This window comes from Delphinapterus leucas, chromosome 4, assembly GCF_059928025.1.
Source record: "Delphinapterus leucas isolate spDelLeu-1000000601 "Yukka" chromosome 4, BTC_Dleu_Yukka2, whole genome shotgun sequence".
NCBI lineage: Eukaryota > Metazoa > Chordata > Mammalia > Artiodactyla > Monodontidae > Delphinapterus > Delphinapterus leucas.
The window spans coordinates 8,164,608-8,181,678 of NC_143132.1; the positions used below are offsets into that span (position 1 = coordinate 8,164,608).

At 41.8% G+C, this 17,071-nt stretch overlaps 1 protein-coding gene across 3 annotated transcripts in view; it reads left to right on the plus strand.

The window, feature by feature from the left end:
* Positions 1-17,071, plus strand: part of VPS26C (VPS26 endosomal protein sorting factor C) — a 71,830-nt gene that overhangs the window by 19,695 nt on the left and 35,064 nt on the right. For 2 of the 3 annotated variants that reach the window (XM_022552800.3, XM_022552799.3), the window contains exons 2-3: positions 14,569-14,712; positions 15,812-15,961. The exons of the other annotated variant lie outside the window; for it this stretch is intronic. In XM_022552800.3, the coding sequence (XP_022408508.1) occupies positions 14,572-14,712; positions 15,812-15,961 (291 nt within the window). In that variant the 5' untranslated portion in view covers positions 14,569-14,571. The remainder of the gene's footprint in view (positions 1-14,568; positions 14,713-15,811; positions 15,962-17,071) is intronic. 3 annotated transcript variants of the gene reach the window in all.

Genomic DNA, 17,071 nt, shown 5'->3' on the forward strand with positions numbered 1-17,071 from the left:
CCGCGTACCGCAAAAAAAAAAAAAAAAAAAAAAAAAGGCAGGAGATCTAAAAAGACGTTTCTCCAAAGAAGACCAGGTGACCAAAAGGCACATGAAAAGATGCTCAGCATCACTAGTTATTAGAGAAATGCACATCAAAACTACAGTGAGGTAACACCTCACACCAGTCAGAATGGCCATCATCAAAAAGTCTACAAATGCTGGAGGGAGTATGGAGAAAAAGGAACCATCCTCCACTGTTGGTGGGAATGTAAACTGGTATAGCCACTATGGAGAACAGTATAGAGGTTCTTTAAAAAACTGAAAACAGAGCTACCGTATGATCCTGCAATCCCAATCCTCGACATATATCCAGAGAAAAACATAATTCAGAAAGACACATGCACGCCATGTTCATTGTAGCATTATTTACAGTTGCCAGGTCATGGAAGCAACCTAAGTGTCCATCAACAGGTGAATGGATAAAGAAGATGTGAGGTACACACACACAATGGAATATTACTCAGCCATAAAAAGGAATGAAGTAATGCCATTTGCAGCAACACGGATGGACCTAGAGATTATCATACTAAGTGAAGTAAGCCAGACAAAGACAAATATCATATGATATCACTTATATGTGGAATCTAAAATATGATACAAAGGAACTTATTTACAAAACAGAAATAGACTCATAGACATAGAAAACAAACTTATGGGTACCAAAGGGGAGGAGTGGAGGGATAAATTAGGAGTTTGGGATTAAAATATACACACTACTGTATGTAAAATAGCTAACCAACAAGGACCTACTGTGTAGCACAGGGAACCATACTCGATATCTTGTAATAACCTATAATGGAAGAGAATGTAAAAAAAGAATATTTGTGTAACTGAATCACTTTGCTGTACACCTGAAACTAACATGATATTGTAGATTAACTATATTTCAGTAAAAATTTTTTACAAGGATTTCCTTTGTCTTTTATTGTCTGTTTTGAAGAGACAGTCTACTCTCTCACTTGCAGGCAGGAGAAGATTCAGGCTCAGAGAAATGGAGCCTTTCTAAAGGTGATGGAAATTATATCTTACCCTTCATCTCACAAACTACAGCGAATGTTCCCTCATAAACAGCTCAAGAAAGTGAACAACATTGTTTAGAATAACGATTCCGCTCCTCCCTGCTGCAATTCTAAGCAATGAGACTCTTTTATTAAATGAAGTCTTATCAGTTAGCATTCTGATACATTAATTTTAATAAATATAATATCCATTAAAATAGTTCATTTTATAAGCAGATAAAAGCAGAACTTTTTCATTTGAAGTGAGCCCCCCACCCTGCCCTCCCTGACTCTTCCTCAAATCCCAAAGTGGCTGCTGAGGCATCTGCACACATCTGGAACTCACTGAAACTAACTCCTAGTTGTAGGATGTAGTGACTAGCCAGAGCCAACAAGGTTGAAGCTTTTTCATATCATCCCATTTTAGTTTGTTTTATGCCAAAGCTTACAGGCTCTGTTAACTTTCTGATATAACAGTGCGTACAGCCAGGCTTCAAGCATTTTGCTTTTATTTATTGGAGGATTTAAGTCAAAAAAAGGTAGCCTTCTAACTCCATACAGATCATAGACCCACCATCCATGAGTACCAGGGTTACCCATGGACTGACCATCCTTGGTTAGGCTTCTGCCAGTTTTCTCCTTGAAACCTGCTCACCTGGGGTTCTTGGGCCAGTAGACCCAGCAGAAGCTGATGGAGTCTGTCCTTCACTGCTCTCCCTGGTGTTTAAACTCATCCTGGGAAGGGTAGTATGAGATTGTAGGTAGCCTTTAACTCTTGATGGGAACCTGTACCTAATTAATCTATTCTGACCTTGGATTTCTGATGCCCAGAAAGAGCTTGCCCCTGAGGAACTGGAAGGGTTACACCAGCTGTCCTCCCAGCGGTTGGCAGGTTCTTGTGTTGTATGACATTGGCACTCATGCTTTCTAATGACGACTGGGTTCCATTAATCCTCACTACCCTGTCCCACCATGATGATAGTCTTACTTAGGCTTACAGTTTTACTGTCACACACTAGGCATGACGTCAACCAAAAACCGGCCCTTCCTTTGTTTCATCAGAAGAGATCATTTAGGACCATTACTCTAAAATGCAAATCATAATCTTTGGGAAAGGAGCACAAGTCCCATCAGTGGAAAAGTAAGGGGCAGATGGGCCGAAATTCCCCTCATCAATAATAATCAGGAAAAAAACTTTTTTAAAATTAAAAAAAGATATAATAGTGTCCATTTGTTTTGGATATTTCAAAAGAGTTTATATTTGTTTTGTACGTTAAAAAAGTTTTAACTTGCTGAGAACATTCAGGTAATAGGAGGGAGTATCAGATGAGAAGTAATATTCTCTGTCTCCCCTTCACTGCTCCGTATGCATTTCCCAGGACTAATGCTCCACATTCCCAGCCTCTGCTGTGGGATGGAACGGTGGCCCTGGGAGCTGCCGGGCCAGTCTGAAGCAGGGAGGCTGCACCTGTGCTGGGCAGCACATGACTGCCCTGAGCTCTTCTGTGAGCTCCTGCTTTCAGCAGCCCTTGGCGTGGCCTAGTTTGCTGCAGGGCTCACCGCTCGCTCTCTGTTCCTGGAGTTTGCCTGTGCCTTGGATTTGGATGATGCACTGTCGGTCTCACTCATACTTGAGTTCCCTCTGACTGCTATTCAATTTAGTGGTGGTTGTTCGTTATGTAAGCGTTGGGCTGGCTACTCAGAGCATTTTCTTTGGCCATCTGCCTGTATTCCACGGTCATTACTTTGGCCTGTAATCAGGCCATCTCCCAGACGCCTCTGCGGTCAGAGCTCTCCTGAACTCTTGGGTTTATAGTCTGGAGTCTTTGCATTCACTTAGGCCAATAGTGCCAAACGAGTATCAACGCTATAAAGTTTCTGTGAGTTTTAATGTTATTGAAATCTGAAATCTAGTCATCTGTATTAACTCATAATTTTGCTAATATGTAGTATCTAACCCCTGAAACCACACAGCACACCAAGGTTCGATTTTAATATTCCTGCGCTAAAGACCTCATATTTACTTACTCTTACTAATTTTTACTTTTCTGACTAGTATTGGCAATCTCATTTTGCCCCTTTCATCTAAACTTTTATTCAGGGGCTCAGGTTTCTTTTCCAGACTCTCAAGAAAATTTCAGAACTAGAAATTTCAGAGATGGCTCCATCGGACAATAGCTGTGATTTTTGTCAGCCCGTTTTACTGAGTATTTAGACCTACACTTGTACTGTACTGACCTAGAAGAAACCTGCTTTGTTTTACCGTATTAGTACACCATCAGAATGCAGTACTGAAATGTAAGCCCACTGAGAACAAGGGCTTTACCTCTTTTGTTCACTGCCCTGCCCCTGGTGCCTGGAACAGTATCTGATGCATGGTACGCATGCCAAAAATATATGTTGACTGAATGATTATATTATTTCTACTGTTTTGGCAGTAAGTGTATATAAGCCACACAAATTAGTATCTCAGTATTTTGTTACAGTTTCATTGCTAATGAACTGCTTGATTTTTACTTAAATATTAATCACTTTAAGAATATGGCCCTGTTGTCAACAAGGTAGGATAACTGTGTTTTTTTCTATACTTGATTATCTTTGTGAGTTTCTTAATTGACGTATATCACATACAATTGATTGCTCTTCTCACTGCAAGTGTTTCCGAGACCTTAGCTGCCATCACAATCAAGATATGGAACAGTTCTGGCACTCCCCCAAATTCCCTCATGTCCTCTGTACTCAGCCTCTTCCCCCACACCCGCCCCAGCCTCAGGCAAGCACTGATGTGGTTTTAATCCCTATAGTTGGCCTTTTGCAGAAGGTCACATATGTGACATAAATACAGTTGTACGACACGCAGCCTTTTGAATCTGGCCTTAACACTTAGCATAATGCCTTTGAGACTCATTCAAGTTGCTGTGTGTCAGTAGTTTGTTCCTTTTTATTGCTGAGTCGTCTTCTCTTTCATGGATGTACCACTGTTCCTCCATTCACCTGTTGAAGGACACTTGGGTGATGATGAGTGAAATTACAAGAAATATTTGCGTACAGATTTTTGTGTGAACATAATCTTCGATTTCATTTGAGTAGAATCTAGGAATGGGATTGCTCAACAGCATTGTCTTGGTTTTAATGATAGATTGGAGATGATGCATCTCTTCAAAATTCTCCTTTCTAGAACCTTAGTAAACACCACACAATATTGGCCCATTACTTAATATGTGGAGAAATATCTGGTGATTGTTTATTCTGTTTTAAAACACGATGGAAAACAGTTGTTTTACAGAAAAATGGAGATGGGGACACCTAAGAAGTTGAAATCTCTTCAATGGGTCTGATTTTCCCTTTTCCAACCAAAATGGGTCTCTCAGTGCCACTAAGGACTAGAGTCTTTCAACAAGCAAAAGTCCGCTTGTGTTTTCCCACCTAGCTCAGTGATTTACCTTGTGATTTTTTTTTTTTATGTTAGTGAACTGCTTAACACATTTGGTTCACTGTCTGTAAATGAAAGGGCAACTCACTCTTGGGGTACAGGATCTCTAGACCAATGTGGTATAAGAATCCCAGGCGGTTCTAAGAGTATCGCTGAAACATTAGGAAGGAAGGACTTGTTCAGAGACTCAGAGGACTCCTGGGGACAACGATGGCTGTGAGGCTCCTCATGCTGCTTGGGACCATCAGAGAGGAAAATATTAGAGAGAGAGCGGCTGAGGCATTAACTCAGAGACTTTCACTTCCCTAGCAGTTGTGTTCAAGTCCAAAGTAAGAGGTAATCCGGAGAATGTGACTTTCTAGCGTACAATCTTTAGATCTTTTCCTGAGGAAGACCACTGTGCCCTTGGGTCATCAACATTTAAGGGGCTTAGAACTTTGTACATTTTTACACTTAGAGGTCACCCAGTCTGGGATTGATCTTATTTTAAAATTGATTTATTATGTTACCAGGTAACATCAGTGCAGATGGTTTAAAATTCATGAGTTCCAGAATGGATGCGTCTGTCCTCCTTTGTCCATCAAGGTCCTCTCCTATGGGGCAACTAAAAGCTCTCGATTTCTTGTCATTTCTGCCAAAGTTATTTTATGCATATACAAGTAAATATATATAAATGTTCTTTTTCTCCCCATTTTTCACAATGGTGCAACATGCAGCCTTAAAAAAAAAAAGAACGTATATGTACTAATATGAATATCTCCAAGATATTAAAGGGAAAACCCACTATTTTCTTATTGTTGGAATTTAGGTTGTTTACATTCTTTTGTTATTACAAACAATGTTGCAATGAGTAACTGCTGTTCATAATCATTTCAACGTGCAAATGTCTTTGAGGAAAATTCCTAAAAGTGGTATTGCTGGGCCCAGGTGTCTGTAAAGTGTTTTCGGTTTTGCCAAATGCCCCGTACAAGATTGTGGTATTCTCAGCTACCCTCAGCAATGTATGAGAGTGCCTGTTGCCCCCTTCCCTACCATAATATGATCGTATATTTTGGTCTTTGCTAACCTGATAGGTGGAAAATGGTACTTAGTATAGTTTTAATTATCATTTCTCATGTTATCATTGATATTGAGCATTTTTTCATGAGCTTAGGAGTAATTGGCTTTTCCTTTTCTGTGACCTGTTTTCATATCATTCAATTTTTCTCTTAGGTTGTTAGGTGGTTTTTGTTTTGTTTATTTTTTAGGAGTTCTTAAAATATTAGAGAAATTAGCCTTTTACCTGTTATATTAAGTTGCATTATTTCTCTAGTTTATCATTTATATAAGTGATGGTGCTTGCAGTCACTTTTATGTAACAAACTGTTTTTGGTTGTATTTGTAGTCATTTATTATTCAGAGTTTTGAGTCATTCTTAGAAAGGCCTTCCCCACTTTGATATGATAAAAATCATTCCCTGTGGCTCTAAAATTTTGGTTATTCAATTTTTACATTTAAGTCTTCGATGCATTTAGAACTTTTTACCTGCAAAGGTTTGCAGTATGGTTCCAACTTAATTATTTTTGCCAGTGTTCTGGACAATTTTTCCCCCCAGATCTCTGGCTGGTTTTCCAGTATTATTTAGTGAATATTCGAACTTTTCCCTCTGGATTTAAAATGCTTCCTTTATCACCTACTAAATTCCCATGTATCTGGGTTTATATCTGGAGTTTCGCTCTTGTTCCATTGATCTTTCAGCCTGTACATGCCCTGCACCTCACTTTGTAAGTTATTGAGGTGTTATAATATCTCGTAGGGCTAGTCCCCCTCATTTCTCCTCATTTCAAAATTTATTTATTATTCCAGATGAGTTTTAAAATCAGCTTGTCTAGTCTGTCTCACCCCAGCCCACCTCTAAAAAAGAAAAAACAATTCTGATGTTGTTTTCTTTGGATTATGTTACCTTTATAGACTGAAAGTAGACATGTAAAGGGTGTAAAAACATGGTGTGGCTTTCCGTTTGTTTCTTTTGTGCCCTTCAACTGTGTTTTAGTTTTCATCTTCTAAGGGTTTTAGACATTTCCTGTTAAATTGATTTATAATGTTTTAACTTTTTGTTGGTTTTAAAAAGAAAGTATTTTCTTCGAATGTATCTTCTCATTGATTGTTGTTGCCTTGTTGATTTCTGTATATTAATTTTGTACCCAGCTATCTTCCTTCCTGAAATTCTCTTCATGTTGATAGTTTTCAGTAAATTCTCTTGGGTTCTTTCAGGCATGCAATCATGTCATCTACAAATAATGATAATTTTGCCTACATTTCAGTTCATACTTCTTTCTCTAGTTTCATCGCATTAACTAGTACATATAGTACGTTAATAGTGATGATAGTGGTCATCCTTGTTTTATTCCTGACTTAAATGCAGTGTGTTTCATTTCCCATTAAGTTTGATGCTGGCTTCTGGGTAAGGAAATATCCTTCTATTCTTATTTTACTAATAAGAATTTTATCAAGAATGGATATTAATTTTAGCAAGTGACTTTTTAGCATCTATGGAAATGACTCTACGATTTTCTCTAGAGAGCTATTAATTGTGAGTTGTATTAATAGTTTTCCTCAACAGTTGAGCTATCCATACATTCCTGGACTAAATCCCACATACTTACGGTGTAATATTCCTTTAAGTTGCTACTGGATTGTATTGCTAATATCTTATATAGGGCTTTTGCACTGGTATTTATATATTTATAAGTGAGAAAAATCTAGTTTTCTTTTTGTATGGGTGTGTTGTGTGTATAGATACTGTCTTACTGTGGTGTCACTGATATATTTGCTTTATTTTTTAAAAGAAATTCTTTACTTTTCTGTGTTTTGGAGTAGTTTAACATTGGAATTTTCTGTACTTTACACATTTGGAAACGATCTGTGCAAGTCTCTGGGCCTGGTGCTTTGCGGGGGCTTATGTATAACTTTCTCTGATTTTTCTATGGTGATATATTTGCTTTAGCTTTCCTGTCTCTTTTGGAGTTAGTTTGGGTAAATTATATTTTCCTAGAAAAGTCATTCACTTTACCAACTTTTCAAATTTACTTATATGCAATTGAACAATGTGTTCTTTTATTCTTATTTTAATTACTGCTATATCTTTGATATTTTTTATTTCTCGATTAGATTAATACTTTGCTATTTTTTTTCCTAAAGAAAGACCTGTTGGACTTACTCCATTCAGGGTGTGGAGGTCAGCATGTTGTATATTGAGTTCAGTTAGTTATACTTTATTGATGTGTAACTAAGGTGCTTATATCTTTTCTTCTTTTTGTCCTCTTTTCCATCCTGGCTAAGGGGGGTAAATTAACATTTCCCACAATGGATGTGTTTTACTCAGTTTTCTTCTGTATCCCCTGTGGTTTTTGCTCTGAGTGTTGATGCTGTGCTATTTGATCCACAGATAGTGATGCCGCATGTCTCTCCTGAGGGCTGTACCCTTTAAAAGCATACAGTGCCCTTCTTTGTCTGGTTTAATCCTTCTTTCTCAGAACTCAGCCTTGTCTGATATTAAGATTACAACCCACGATTTATTTCTTCCATTTGCTTCATATACATTTGCTTATCCTTTCTTCCTCAACCTTTCCAAATCTACCCTCACCCCTGCCGTTTTTAGGTGCTTCTTTGTCGTACAACATAAAATTGGGTTTTGCTTTGAGATAAAATCTGAACGTCTGTTTTTTAATAGGTATTAATTTAGCCTGTTTATTAATATGACATATGTTTGGCATTAATTCTGCCACTGGTGCTGTGTTATCATTTGAGGGATTGGGTTTTTTTTTTAACATTTTAAAAAATATTTATTTTATTTATTTATTTGGCTGCACTGGGTCTTAATTGCGGCAGGCAGGCTCCTTAGTTGCAGCTCGCCAGCTCCTTAGTTGCAGCTCGCCAGCTCCTTAGTTGTGGCATGCGAACTCTTAGTTGCAGCATGCGTGTGGGATCTAGTTCCCTGACCAGGGATCGAACCCGGGCCTCTGCATTGGGAGCGTGGAGTCTTAACCACTGTGCCACCAGGGAAGTCCTTGGGGTATTGTTTCTTAAGTAGCTTTTAGAACATCTGCCTCTCTACAGTCTTATTTGCTTTATGTTGTTTGTATGATCTTCTAATAATTTGCAGTTTTATTATAATTCTTATCCTTACACCTTTTTATTGTACCCTAATTCTTCTCTGTTTTAGATGTTATTTATTAATTCTCTACTATGAACAATGGTGAAATTAGTATAGCTCCTCTTCTTTCCTTCTCCCTTCTCTTCTACCAACTGATCTTAGTTATTTACAAATATTACCTTTACTGGTGTTTAAGTTAACTTTATTTGTACAACATTATTTGATTTATTAACTTTAAATCAGCACTGTGCAGTAGAACTCTCTGTGATGATGTGAATGTGCTATTTATCTGCCCTGTCCGTTGTGATAGCCACTAGCCATAATGTGGCTTGCAAGCAGTTGAAATGTAGCTAGGGCAACTGAGGACCTGAACTTTAAATTTTCCTTAATATTAATTAATATAAATTTAAGTTTAAATAGCCACATATGGCTAGTGGCTACCGTATTGGAGAGCGTGGTTTCAATGATACGTTTTTAAACCCCAGCTGTCAAGGACAAGGAAGCCACGTACATTGTACTGCCTCCCACTTTCTAGCCCCTTAGTTGCCCAACTGGTGTTATTTAAGTAGTTTCTGCGCTGTCAGGGCTTGTATTTTGCACTCTGCTCTCTCACCATAATCATCACATACCTCTTAGTCTTATTCTTTCAGTTGAATGGATCCAGTCCTCACAATTGGTTCTTTTGATGGAGGGTTTCTCTTGAAGAGTTATAGTTCACTATCTAATCAGTTCCTCAAGAAGGCTTTTTATGCAGTGCTCCTTGGGGTTTTGTTTGTTTGTTTCTGCACATGTAAAATTTCTTTTATATGCGAGCAACTGTTTAGGTAAGTCTAAAACCCTAGTATCATCACACTTGTTTCCTTGAGCATTGTAATGAGTATTGCTGTACTTTCATTTTGGATTGTATTTTGCTGTGAAGAAGTCTGCTTTTCCCCCTCTTGTAAGTGACTTTTCTTTTGCCTGACTCCTAAAGGATTCCTTCTTTTTTTTAAGTAGAATAGTTTTACTAGAGTCTATCTTTTTCTTAACCGTTCCTAATCCATTTGCTTTTTCAGTGTTTAAAAATTACATCAGTAAATATGTTGTGTTCCATTATTTCAGTTTTCTTATTTGGGAACTTCATTATGCATATGTTGGATGTTCCTCATGGTCTCTTGTATTTATCTTTTTCTCTGGTGATTCTTTTTAATTCTTTCTTAAATTTTCACACGATTTGTTTGAATTTTCTCATTTCTGTCCTGTATGTATTTTGAGCCCCTTTCAGTTTCACCTCCTTTTCTGTGATGGTTTTATTTTTTCCTTCCACTTCTTTTCTGAGCTTTTCTTATATTTTTTATCTCTTTCTTTTGCCTCACCATCTTATCCCTGAACTCTCATAGCTCTGTCTTGTGTTCATCCCTCATAGAAGCAATTGCATCATGACATTGAAAAATTCACGGTGAAATGCATGTTCACAGTTTCCATCTGCTTGTTGGTGCTGTGTTTTTCTGGTGGGTAGTCATTTATTTGTTCAGTAAACATCGAGTGCCTGCTCTTGCTGTCACTCTACCCTTGTGGAGTTTACATTCCAGGAGTACAGATGATAAGTAAAATAGATAAGCACTTATGGAGTAGTTTAGAAGGCGACAAGTGCTGCAGAGCAAAGTTAGGGAGGGGGGATAAGTGAGTGTTGAAAAGGGGGTAGTGCAGTTTTAATAGGAGTGGTCAGGGGAGTCCTCATGAGGACGCTGTCATTTGAGCACCAACTTGATGGAGAAGAGGGAGCGAGTGTGAGAGAAAAAATTATCCGTGGCCCTTGTTGAAGATGGTAAAGCAGACTTTATTCAGGGGGGAACTGTTGAGATAGATGTAGGGACCACTGCAGTGGGGTCTTGCAGTGGGGAAAAGAGGCTCCACTCTGAGTGCAGTGTGGGCAAGTGGTAATTATCGCCAGGGAGCAGAGTGGGGGGGGGGTGTCACTGGATGGAAAATTACTGAGAAGAAACATCAGGAGGGTAAAGGAATAAACCAGCTCACAGGGTTCTTGCTGAAGGCAGGCCAGGTTCATCAGACACCCCCCGGGGCCAGGAGAGGTGGAGAATGAGGAACCTGGTCAGGTGTTGAGGGTGATGGATATGGAGGATGGTTCAACTGACTTAGCAGAATTCTTGCTACAATCAGACGATGCAGAGAGGAACACGGAAATCAAAAGCCGAGGCCTAGTTGAAAAAGAGCTCAAGAGAGGCTGAGTAGGGCTTCCCTGGTGGCGCAGTAGTTGGGAGTCCGCCTGCCGATGCAGGGGACGCGGGTTCGTGCCCCGGTCCGGGAAGATCCCACATGCCGCGGAGCGGCTGGGCCCGTGAGCTGTGGCCGCTGAGCCTGCGCGTCCGGAGCCTGTGCTCCGCAACGGGAGAGGCCACAACAGTGAGAGGCCCGCGTACCGCCAAAAAAAAAGAGAGAGAGAGGCTGAGTAGAGTTTGGTCAAGGAGAGAGTCTTCGTCACGAGCCACGTGGGTTCTGGAAGAAGAGCATCCAGGTGGGGGCAGGAGTGTGTGCACACGTCCTGAGGCTGGATGCGGGGGCCAGGACGGTGGAGAGGAGTGGCTGAGGGGGAGCGTTTAGAGATGAGGGCGCACAGGTGGGGCTGGAGCCCCCCATCTGTAGGGCCGTGGAAATGACTGGCCTTTTTACCCTGTGGAGTTCCTTTACGTAGAAGAGCCACGTGGTCTGTGCTTTGTGTGTCCAAGCACCTCTGCTGGTTCTCACAATGTCTCCTTCTTGCAGGAGATGATTTATTCCTGGACCGCGCTGGCTGAGGTTTGACGTGAGTCTCTCTAACCTTTACCCCCGGCCCCCGTATGTGAGAAGCAGCTGGGGGGCGGGTCACAGCTCCTGCTTCCTGCGTGGGGCGTCGGGAGGCTCCCTCCCAGGTGCCCCTCACCTTCCAGAAGCGGCTTCCTGCAGCCGCGGGCCTCACTTCGCCTTTTGACTGCGCGGCCCCTGCTCGTCTTCACCTATTTCACGGCAGTTAGCCGTCTCCTTGCTTCACCGAGAAGGGCGTTTGTGGTTTTGTGTCTTGTTCTTCTGGGTGATTTCCAGGAGGCCGGGCGGGGGCGTTGCTGACTCGACGCTGCCCTCCTGCAGCCCAGAGCCCTAATTATGGGTTTGGCATTAGATTCCGGAGAACAAAGAAGAAAAGAGTTGTGGAGTTCGCTAGCGGCCCCTTCCGTTTAGAGAATACAAAGTTACAAGCCGCAGCCTCTCAGCCCCCTCGGGAAGCCTCGGCGGTGGCTTCTGCGGAGAAAGCCAGCGGCCGGTCAGCCGGGGAGACCCGGAGACTTTGGGCGACCCCGCTTCTGGTTTGGCTCTGGTGCCGGGGTTCCAGGCCTTCCTCTGGACTCGGCTCCTCCGGGCAGAGCCTGGAGACCCCTGCTGCGGGCTGGCCGCGGGCGCGCGCGGGACGCACCCCCCCAGGGCCCGGCTTCTGCCGATGCTGGTGGGAGTGTGGCGGCTGCGGGTCCCCGCTGAGGGCCACACGGGCGGGCCAGAGCGCTGGGATCTGTCTCCTCGTGTCGGCTACACGCACACGAGTGCGGGGCCTGCGTCTCTCTCTGTTTCTTAACCTTTCTCAGGGCAAGGCCTCCTTGCTGATGTGACAAAAGCCATGGCTCTTCTCCCCCCGAAAATCAGCACACGCTGTACATTGTTTCCGGGGTTCATTGTCATCCTTACGTCCAGGAGGGCCTCCTCTTTGAAATCATGGCCCTCAGTGAGGGACCCCACTTATCACGTCACGGTACCAGCGAGGTACCCTCGCTGTCCACAGCCCTGATCTTTTCTCCCTGTTGAGCCTTCTAGGTGGAAGTCTGAGCGGGAAGTTCTTGGTGAGGTCTTGGGTTCTCGTTAATTTCAGTTATACAAGTTATTCTCTCCTCTCTCACCAGGATTAACCAAGAATTGTCTGGTACACCTAAAACAAATACAGTGTTGTATGTCGATTATACCTCAATTTAAAAAAACAGAAAGAAGTGTCAGTCGTCTTCTTACCATGGGTCTTAACTCTTTGTTGAAATATCTGTTTTAAAATTCTTGGCTCCGTGGGCTGTACTTGGACTAATTCTTTATCTTTCTTATGTTGGTAGGAATTGAATGGACCTGTGTATTGTTAGAATGCCTAATTTATCTGCAAATATTATATTAATTTTTTATTCTCTCTACTATATTTCTTAATTGAAATCAAGGAATGACAAAAGAATCATAAAATATTTACTCTGCTAATTTCCAGGGTACTTCACTGCTTTTTCCTTCTTATGCCATAGGGATTAAAGGAAGGAAACAGTTCTATTGATGTCGTGATTATAATATGGTATTCAGTGGTCAACCCAGATCCTGTTCCCATGAGATTAACTGAATACATTACAATTAAGTAGAAGCAGAACCAAGTACTATTGTGTTGTTTAATTGATAAAGTTCATGAATTGTTTTCTCTGATTTTAATTCTGGGACATACTAGTAAAGCATATTTCTTAAAATATACTAGTGGATTTAAATTCTTAAAAATTAGATTTTTAAATTTCATTTAGGTTGTACAAAAATTAATAGAATTAATTTTAATTAAATTTAAAAGTAAAATTAGTATTTCAGAAGGGTTTTCATTTAAATTCTCTTACGAACTTCTTATGTTACGAACAAAATGAGTTCTACCCCTTGAATTCTGCTTAAAAAGGAGCTGAGAGTGTTTGTTTAATTTAGACTTCAGCGCTTTGGGATGGGGAATGGGAAACAAAGCCAAAATACTTAGCTTATTTAAGGGACATAGAATAGTCCCCGCTCCCAAAATTTCACATAATGTCAGAACTTGGTGAAAGTTTTTTCACCAGATGACTAGAGAAAATAAAAGGTAAACAGATTTAAACGCCAGGAGGACAGATTTTTTTAATGCTTTGATCTGTGGGACCGTTTTTTTTTTTAACATCTTTTTTGGGGTATAATTGCTTTGTGGGGCCATTTTTAATTTTTGCTGTTTTTCTTTTTTTCGTCTTTTTGTCAACAGTTCTGCCATCACATTACCATTTGAGAACAGTCACAAACCGTTTCTCGAGGTCATTTCAGAAACACGTTGTTTTGTGTTTATTGTGGATTTCCTTTGGTTGGTGCTAGTTAATCTTCTCAACTTCCTGTTCCACGCAAACCCCAGTCGCAACTTGAGACCGGCAAGCCCACGGTGACAGGAAGGAATGTAGTTAATGTCCATATTCTGTGACTCAGTGATTATCTCCAGAGAAGTGAATGGATGTGAATGGGTGCTCTGTTGTGAAGTCTTTCTTAAATGATTCATGAACCAGGGAAATCTGGGCTCGACTGTCCACCAGCAGGAAGCAGGACACAGAGGGGCTGGGGGCTTAGTGAAGGGCCGTGTGGCCGTCGGGTGGTATATCCACGACCTCCAGGCCCCCCACGAGGCTCTCTGGGCAGAGGACACCCGGCCAGCAGCCATGCTCAATTGCTCATGCGTTTGACAGTGTGTAATCATCTTAGTCGGCATAATTGAGAAAGAACCTAAAGAAAAGGCTCTTATTGTGTCATATTCCTTCTGAGGAGATCGCCGTACACGCTCCTGTGTAAAGGTCTGTGAACCTGCCCTTCCCCCAGGCCCTTCTCTTTGCCCTTTTGAAATCAGACATTTGTTTGGATTCTCCAGCAGGAACGAAGGTGTGTCCGGAAGGCGGTGATGGGATGAGATTCCTCGCCACCCCCGCCCCCGCCACCCCCCCCCCCGCCACCCCCCCCCCCGTTCCCCCGGGACCCCCCAGGGCTGGCCCTTCCCCATCCTGGTATCCAGGCATCTGGTCTATGATAAGCACTCAATGAGTGTCTGCATCTTTGAACAAATTGATGGTTACGGAGGCTGACTTTGCTAGTAAACCAGGTGGATGAAAGAGCCGTGCTAATGTGTTGGGTGGCTGTCTCCCCTCCCCCAGGAAATGCTCTCCGGGGTGGTGGTTGTATCTGGGAAGGATTCGGTCCAGCACCAGGGAGTCTCCTTGACAGTGGAAGGAACCGTGAACCTCCAACTCAGTGCCAAGAGTGTGGGTGTGTTCGAAGCATTCTATAATTCTGTTAAGGTAAGAATGCTAGCGTTGCACGTTTTTAGTTCGTTTTTCAAACGTCTGTGGTGGTTTTTACTTGCTGTCTGGCTTGTTATTTGTCGCTATTTTGCAAGGAATGGTGGTAGTCATGCTTTTACTATTTACTAATCAAACTGAAAAAACATTCAGATGTTTTGATTTTGAATATATTCTGTTATTGAAAGTCTGCTTGTTTTTATTCCCATTAGATAGGATTGGGGGGGACTAATTTCAGCCATTAAGGAGACAAGAGCTGTCTGAGAAGTTGTGCCTGGGCCTTCTGGCACTTACCTTCCCGAAACAAAACTGTTCTTTTAACTGTTATTTTAATCCAGCTGCTGTTGGATATGGCATGCAGGTAAGATGCAGGTAGAGCCATTCTTTTCTGTCACTTAAAGTTCTGTGTTCTAGAAAGTGAAGTCTTTTTTCTATACTTATAGTTTCCTTTTCCTGAAGGACATATTATTAACTCTTTAAGTTTTGAAGGGGAAAGAGTTGAGAGGAAAGAAAGGTTCATTAAGAGTATTCAGATTCAGGACCTTCTCAGGTTTTTCCACAGTTTTCTTATTTTCTTCCATCAACACTTAGAGACTCACTTCAGAAGCTGTGGATTTTCTCAAAGTGATTGTAAATCAATGGCTTAGAGTACCTTAACTAAGTAAGGTGTAACAACTGCCTTTTAGGCAGGTTCCAAGTGTGAGTACTGCTTCCCTCCAAGGGCCCAGCCGAGGAGGCCTGCACGGGTGCCCTGGGCTGCGAGAGGGCCCCGCACCTTGCCAAGTGCCGGGCACGTCTGCTTCACTCTGAAGGTGGAGGTGCCCGCTGGAAGGGTCGTTAGGACAGTCAACTGAGATACTTCGGGTTAAGGGAGGGAAGTATATCAGTTCACTTCCTACTGTGCACCAAACGCCTAAGCATCCAGTCCTGCAAATGAACCAGAGACCTTGGGCCAACTCACCGCTGACAGGGCACCAGGATGGTAGCGGCCGAGGGCTGGGGTGTGGTGTCTCAGGAGATTATTTAATAGACGCAGTAACGTGAAAGAAAGTGCATCAAGAAGTGCTTGTTGATGGACTGACTTGGGTTTTCTTTACAGCCCATCCAGATTATCAACAGCACCATCGAAATGGTGAAACCAGGTAAATTTCCCAGCGGCAGAACAGAAATTCCTTTCGAATTTCCTCTGCACGTGAAGGGTAACAGAGTCCTGTATGAGACTTACCACGGCGTGTTTGTCAACATCCAGGTGAGCGTTTCCTTATCCCGTGAAGCTGACTTCACAACTTTTCTTCTGCAAAACAGCTTGGCCTTTCTTTCACTGAAAGTTCATAGGTGGACCCAAGAATTTAATACTCTATTTATTGCTAAGCCCTCCCATGTATATTCTGTGTTGATTTCTCATTTTGCCCTGCAGAACATATTTTATGTATGACCATTATCTTTGATGGGGATCTAGGAGGACCCAAGCTGTAGCTTCTTTCCAAAATTCCGTTGTTTCTTTGGGGCTCTGTTCAGGCCACGCTGACACTGTAAGGGGTGCTTTTATTGTTGGTAGTAGACGTGCCCTCACTTCTCTCTGGCACCCGCACTAACTTTTCTATTTTATATGTATAAATATCTCTTTGTTTCATACCCAAAGGCTCCTGCTCTGACATAGGCTTGTATTCTTTATTGAACAAACCTTGTAAATGAGGGGGAAGTGGATTTATGACTTCCCGTCTACCTCCGCTGGTTCAGAGTTCTTTCACAGTCCCTATTGTTGTCTCAGGGGCAGTTTGGAGTCATGACTCAGAGCGAGAGAAAGAGAGCCTTTCCTTGATTCAGCGGAAAGAAAGGTACTTTTGTGTTATCAGCCTTGCAGCGGTTCCCTGCTGGATGAGACAAAAGTATTTTGTCTTACGTATGTGCAAGAGGGCTGGCAGTTAGGAAATTTTTTGATTTATTAATTTTTAGCTGATAATTTGGTCTTGGTAGAGACCATTCCCCTGCTTAAAATGTAGCACTTTTAAAATAGAAATCCTCCAAACACTTGTGAGAGTTTAACCAAAGGTTTGTCTGTATGTGAGTTTTATGTATGGCCTAAGAGATCGGTCAAGAAGAAACTCATGTAGTATGATGTACTCTATCGCAATAAATACCTTTCTGTAAAGAAAAACTTTTCTGGTCCTTTGTTATCGGTGCACCTGTTTCAGGCAATAAATATACTGAAGGCTTTGGGCAGCTCATAAGGAGTGACAGTAAAGTGTCTAGGTTCAAAGGAGACCCCTTGCATAGACATACAGATCGCTGCTGTAGAGACCCGCATCCTCTGACCAGCTTTCTAGGCTGGGAATACTTTCACCATGAAAGAAAGTAT